Raw genomic sequence first — 6850 nt, forward strand, 5'->3', positions numbered from 1 at the left:
CTTTGTTGCAGATTGGCCTTATATGCTGTACTCTACATTGCCCTAGTTTCTTTGCTGTATAGATCAACTCAGAACATGAAGCTCACCCACACTTCCTCCAAACCAAAGCCCTTAGAACTCTGGATTTTTGTACTACAAGAACTTGAGGGATGATAGAGAGCTTTCATTGCATGCTATGATAATGCTTTGGTCTTTGAAACTTGCAGCTCTGTCTGTCTTTCTCTGTGCATTTTTCCTTTTGTTTTGTTTAATTCAGTAACCCTCTGAGTTTCTTCTTCAAGAAGAAACAAAGCTGTTTCATTTGTCAGCTTTTTTCAAAAATATTCTGGTATAGCCAAAGGAGTCAGAACCCTCCAAAAAGAGACAGATTTGCATCTAAAGTGGCTTTCTAATAAGAGAAACAAGGGCCTTGAGTCAGCGTGGGTTTGGGGCACTGGGAGCAGACGTGATGGTGGAAACCCATTCTCCTCTCAGAAGCAGCCGAATTCCTTTGTGTGTATGTTGCACGCGTGTGCGTCATGTATGCGTCTAGGACACTGAGAGGCTAAACATTGCTTTCCAAATAGACAGGCCTGAACTAGTAAACAGGTGCTGCCGGAGCAGCTGAGGATGAAGACATGGGGCGTCTCCATGAAGCCTTGATCAAAGAGAAGTTGCCTGAGCCGCCAGTCATCCCAGCAACTTGATTTATGCCACTGTGTCAGAGTACTTTATGAGTGCTTGAAAAAACAGCGGATAATAGCGCATAGGTTCCTCTGTGGCCTTTCATACAGCTACAGCACAGAGTAGAAGGCGTCACCACTTATTGAAACAAAAGCATAGGCTTCAGGTTTTGACTGGCGATGTTTCCTTACCACTTTCCCTCTGAAGCTGAATCTGCCGTTGACACGCAGAGGACGCTTAATTGTCCTGTCATTTCGACTTTATTTCCGTAATACCGCTCTGTTCCGCAAAGACACCTAACATCAGCTCAATTACAGAGTGTGAAAAGCTGAAAATCCTGGCTTGCTGGCAAACCAGTCAGATTAAATTAAATCAAATAATTATCAAAGGTTTGATGCCATTTCAACAACACTGATCACAAGCAAAAGCCCCCCTTTCCCCCCCTTTTTTTGTCAACACATCATAAACGCATGCCTGCTGCTATCGCCTGCACAGCACAGCAGAGAGAATACGGAACAGGAAACGGATGGAGTTTGTGGGTGACGGGATTCATCCTGGTGGAATTTTAAGATACGCGGGTCTGAGATTCATCAGCTTTAGTCATGTGGCTGTGGCGGGATTCCCCGCTTGGTCAAATAAAATGCATCCTTGCAAGAAGCAAGCATTCACTAAAGCACACCATGAGACATCAGTTGTTTCACTTTGGCAAGAGACTGCCTGTGATGTGATGGAATGAGACTTTTAAAAACATTAATACAGTTGAGTGTGATTTCAAGAAATTTCTTGCCAGCATTACTATGCCCTTGCTCTGAGCAGGATTTTTTTTCCCCTTTGAAGAGAGCAAAAGAAGAGAAGCGAAGCCTGCTTGGCTGAAGAAGCCCCGGAGGGGGGTGGTAACTGTCATTTTTATTTACAGCCTTCCCAGACACCTCCGGGGCTGTTATCCAGGTGGCCTCTGTTGAAGCTCTCAGAAGCACTCACACCTTTTTCGCAACTCAGAGTATCAATAGACACCGGCTGACTTTGATTCAGCCACATAGACTTTGTGAGTCATGTGCTTTTGACTGTTAAAACGGGTTGGGTTGACGCTGGAACTTGAATGCCCTGAGGGATAAAGCATTAATACACTTCTAAAACTTTATTAGACCAGAGAGGGCCCTCTACCATAGGTTTTAAACTATTTTTTTCTTCTATGGTACAGTCACACAAAAAAAAAAAATCTAAAAAAAAGGGTTGAAAGTGGGACTGAAAAAAGTGGAAATGGTTTTATACTCATAACTATAGCTTTACCCTTATTTGTTGCCATCATCTCTCAGATTCATGTTTTCCCATTGCTGTGGTAGCAATGGGAAAACATGAATCTGAGATTCAAGACTAGACTTGTGCATGCACCTTAATATTTTGACAATGGAAGGACACTAAACATCTCAGTATACGACAATGTATTCAGTTTGCTCACGCTTTAAAGAAAAAAAATCGCCTCAGTCAATATGTAACTACTTCAAATCCCGACCAGATGTGTCTTTAGAAACGTCACCGTGCCCTGCTGATAAGAAGAGAAGAGATGACAGATATTCTGTATTTTGGTTTGCAGCGGTCCTCTTTTCAAAGTCAAACCCTTCAAACAGTCTAATCCTGTCCTGAATGAGAGCTGGATTATTGTATAACCCTTTCATTGATGCGCACCGACACATGCACGCAGCGAGAAAGTGAGACAGAGAGAGAGAGATGAAGAAGGAAGACTAAAATAAAGTTCTATATTCACTTCAGCTGTGGCTGAAGAACTGGGCTTACGTAAGCACGCGGCATAAAGACAGTGAGGAGTGTAGAAAATCATTAACACTGCAATCAAAGCTCTGATACAAACCTCTGATATTTGGTCCAATAAACACGGAGGTTAAACCGCTTGACTGCACCCGCTTTCACTTTTCATCTTTAAAGAAAGCTATAATGCCCACTAACAGTTACAAATGTAAACACAATTTCAATCCCAATGACAACATCTAAAGCCACCACATCAGTTCTGAGGACACAATATTAATGATATCTCTGGGACAAAAATATTGAAAACACTGAATAAATATGCCCATCAGTGACAGTGCTGCCTAACTGTAATGTTTTTATGACACTGACTGTGGGGTTTTTTCTGCTGTTAGTCATCTTTAGCCACAGTGAAGCAAACACATTTCAACTGTTTCCTCAAGAACGTTTAAAAGCAAGAATCGGGACACAGCGACTCATTTCCACTCGACTTGTGCACCACTTCTCCTGTTCCCACACTTATTAATTTACCTTTTTTTTAGATGTGTAAATATATATTTTCCATAAGCAAGATCGAATGCATGTGCACGATTTATGAATTAATGTGGACCTCCCATAAGCTACTAACCTGCTAATAAAGAACCATAGATATATATTTTTGCTTAATTTTATATTCTTATAAACATTCCAGATAGAATAGTCAAAACCTAGCTCTTAAGCACATATATAAATTAAGGTTAATGATTTAAATTTTTAGTACGCATTAAAATTACTCCCTGTATGTGATGTGATAGTGGGGGTAAAAAAAACAAAAAACAAATCTCACATCTCACGTCAACAGAGGGAAAAACAGCACAGCAGCAACACAAAATTCCAGCTTTACAAACATTTAAAACTAGAACGTTTTATTACTTTTCTATAAAATCTCAACTTTTCAGAAATATATACAAATGTTCCCTTGTGCTATAAAACAGCAAAGAAAAAAAACAGCGTGTACAAATAACTTTTCTCAGTACTGAGTGCTTGATTAATTTATGGCATGGATTTGCCTCACAATGGGGCAGTTCGGAAGGTCTCGAGCGCCTTTCAGCAGCTGCTCTCAGTCCAGTTTAAACATATATGGCACTGCATTGATTTCCATTAACAAAAAAAAGCCTCCAAACACACCAGTCATCTCTATGACTATTTGCCATTAATGTCTATGGGGTTCATCATGCATTGTCTGTAATCTGTCAACAACAGTACAAGTGTTGTTTTGGCTGTAATGAAAAACATCTATTGCACATTATTCAAGTAACCCCACTGCACATCCAAATGGTTTATTCCACTCTTTTTGTCTCTGGAACAATAACTTTTTTTCCCTCTAGGATAAGTGAATCCAGGAGTAGCAGATTTTTCTCAAACAAAGGCAGCTCTTGTTGTGTGACATGGCTCAAGACTGAACAAAAACCCCATGTTGTATTACCTTCGATGCATATTGCATAAATAAAACATGAAGCTTGATTCATTTGATGGCACTGATCATTAGAAGTCTTGTTTAGGGCTTTAAACGTATTTTGGGGGTTCGCACAAAGAGAGTCAGCTCATACACATGTTGGAGGGGGGCGCGTGGGCTCGTATTTAGTGTTGTGGCCTTTGAGAGATGGGTGAGGTTTAATGTAAGGCCTGCTGCTGGTGAACACACTGGCAGCCTTCCGCCTCGTCCTCTTCTTTATCTTCCTGCTGAACACGTTCTGCCATGACTGCAGTGTCTTTGAGGTCCAGATCCACATGCCGCTGGTGATGCCCACCACCAGCAGCATGAAGATCTTCACCATGAAGATCTCGACAGCGGGGATAGAAGCCTTCATGATGCAGTCGTCGGACTCTAGCCCGCTGCTGCTGCATTTCTGCTCCCCTGCGAGGATGCGCCAGTAGTCCATGTTGAGCCTCTCGTAGAAATAGCAGGCGATGACGCAGGTGGCCGGGACAGTGTAGAGGACAGAGAAGACGCCGATGCGAACCATCAGCTTCTCAAGCTTGTCTGTGTTCTCTCCCTCGGTTTTCATAATCTTGCGGATGTGGAAGAGTGCGACAAAGCCGGACAGCAGAAATGAAGTGCCGATAATGAGATAGCAGGAGAGAGGAATGAGCACAAAACCCGTGAGAGCTTTGACATCCATGCTGCCCACGTAGCAGACGCCCGTCAGCTCGTCTCCGGCCACCTTCCTCATCACCAGTATCATGATTGTCTTTATGGCAGGGATGGCCCACGCTGCCAGATGGAAGTAGCTGCTGTTTGCTTCGATGGCCTCGTGACCCCATTTCTTCCCAGCAGCCAAGAACCACGTGAGGGTCAGGATAACCCACCAGAGGGAGCTGGCCATGCCAAAATAATACAGAATGAGGAACACAATAGTGCAGCCTGTGCTCTCCAGACCCTCCTGGATAATATATTGGACCCCGTTGTCTCTGTCGCAGGCTATTCTGTCAGCTCCCACAAAGAGCCGAATGAGGTAGCCCACAGAGTAAACACAGTAGGACATGGAGAGGAAGATGATTGGTCTTTCGGGGTATTTGAAACGCTGTGGGTCAATGAGGAAAGTGAGCACTGTGAAGGCGCTTGAGACAAAGCACAGGATGGACCAGATGGCCATCCACACCAGAGAGAACTGCTTGTCTCCCTGACTCCAGTACACATCCACTTTTGGGTAGCATTTGGGGGCACAGGACTCACTCTTCTCCACAAAGTGGAACTTGCCTGGGTTGCTGCACATGTGCTTGCTGCCACTGTCTTTAGGGTGAAGGTCCTGCCCACTCAGAGGCCGCTGCAGCCTGAAATCCGGAGGCTGGGTGTGGGAGACTTTGGGAGGTTCGTCCGAGCCATTGTTGGGCGCCTCCATGCAGAGGTTGTTTGGGTCATTTTTGGTAGGCAGACGTGAGCAGTCCAGAGACTCCGGCCAGGGGAAGTTAAAATGTTCCAGGATGGGAGAACATTTCAGCTTGACCTGCTCACACATAACTCTACACGCTGGAATGGGGTTTGACACCTGCTCCGTGCACATGGGAGCATAGAGTGAGCAGAGGAAAAATCTGAGGTGGCTGTGACATCCAAACTGTATGAGGGTGGCAAACTCCTGCAGCTTTATCGCTGCCTCTTTTTGGTCATCGTGGCCCATCAGATTTGGCATGCGAGTCATGTTGTAGCCAATGTCTTTACACTGAGGGATGGTGATGTGCTGACATCTCCCCTCTCCTGACCAGTCAGGATCTATTGAGCTTATGGCTGAGCCTCTACTGCTCAACAGCAGCAGCACCAGCGCATAGATAAGGCTCACTTTAACAGCTGAACACATTGTGTTGTTTTAATAGAGGCAAAAAAAAAAACAGCTAAATGTTCACCAAAACCTCAGACACACAAGTTTCTTTCATTAAAAAAGTGAGCGATGAATCCAGGCTGGCGATGGCGGTTATTGGATCAATGTGGAGAAACTTACTCAGCTCTCCGTAGCAGGACCATCTCTTCCTCACTTTAAAAACTGCAGATTTAAAAGATAAAAGATAAATCCCGCGACGGTCCGAACATGGTTCCTCGCTGGAAGTGTGCCGTCTGGTCCATGCTTTCAGTTTGCGGCTTCGGTGCAGCAGCTACTTGTTCCGTCTCCTGCGCTGTAAATATCAGTCTGCTGTGCGTAAAAGAGAATTGCTTTGTGCCCCGATGTGCTCCCCTCTTGTTTCCAAAAGTCTCACCGGCTCGCCTTTACGCTCCATGGCACTTTCCGAGAGTCTCTCTCTGTGTGGCAGATTTCAGTCATTGTGTGACAACTTTAAAAAACAAAAACAAACAATCCCCCTCCAGCTCTTTATCCGACGGTCATGGCTGCTCGCTCAACGGGGACAAATAATCAGTCAGCAAAACAAGTCGAACAAATATCGGTGTCTATAAATGTGTCCCAGAAACGCAGGATTATGCTCCCTCCGTAAGTAGGCAGTTGATGCTTTTGGTGGCAGTGCTCGTCTGAGCTGGTCGGAGCCTCCGTCCCGGTCTAACCTGCCAAAAGATCCGCCTTCAAAGACAGCTAATTTGCATAAGAAAGCTGACACTGACACGCGGATTATTTTCAGATCGTGCGGAACAGCTTGTTCATTACAGCGCTTTCAAAGGCTCGCAGCAAACTTCCTTCTCTCTGTTTGTTTGTGCTCAGCCACAAACTTCGAGACGCATTTTAAGAGAATCTCCAAAAATATTGCGCAATATGGCTCACGGCCGCTCTGGTCCACCAAAAGCAGCCACAGTTCATATTCCAACTGCATTTAGTTAAAAAGAAAAATTAAACGCAAGTGTAGATAATGTTTTCCTTTAACTTTTTTCGCATTTAATTCTTTTCCTTTGCAAATATTTACAATATATAGCAATTTTCATAAACAATGGGAAAAGTTTATATTT

The 6850-nt window shown here is 44.1% G+C and overlaps 1 protein-coding gene across 1 annotated transcript; it reads right to left on the reverse strand.

The window, feature by feature from the left end:
• Positions 1-3177: 3177 nt before the first annotated feature.
• Positions 3178-6557, reverse strand: fzd10 (frizzled class receptor 10). The gene has a single exon (XM_003445635.5). The coding sequence runs from the start codon at positions 5757-5759 to the stop codon at positions 4008-4010; it is 1752 nt and encodes a 583-aa protein (XP_003445683.1). The 5' UTR covers positions 5760-6557; the 3' UTR covers positions 3178-4007.
• Positions 6558-6850: the final 293 nt, after the last annotated feature.

This window comes from Oreochromis niloticus, linkage group LG12, assembly GCF_001858045.2.
Source record: "Oreochromis niloticus isolate F11D_XX linkage group LG12, O_niloticus_UMD_NMBU, whole genome shotgun sequence".
Taxonomy (NCBI): domain Eukaryota; kingdom Metazoa; phylum Chordata; class Actinopteri; order Cichliformes; family Cichlidae; genus Oreochromis; species Oreochromis niloticus.

Coding starts and splice junctions, on each gene's coding strand:
- fzd10 (XM_003445635.5), bottom strand. CDS start 5,759: ATGTGTTCAGCTGTTAAAGTGAGCCTTATCTATGCGCTGGTGCTGCTG.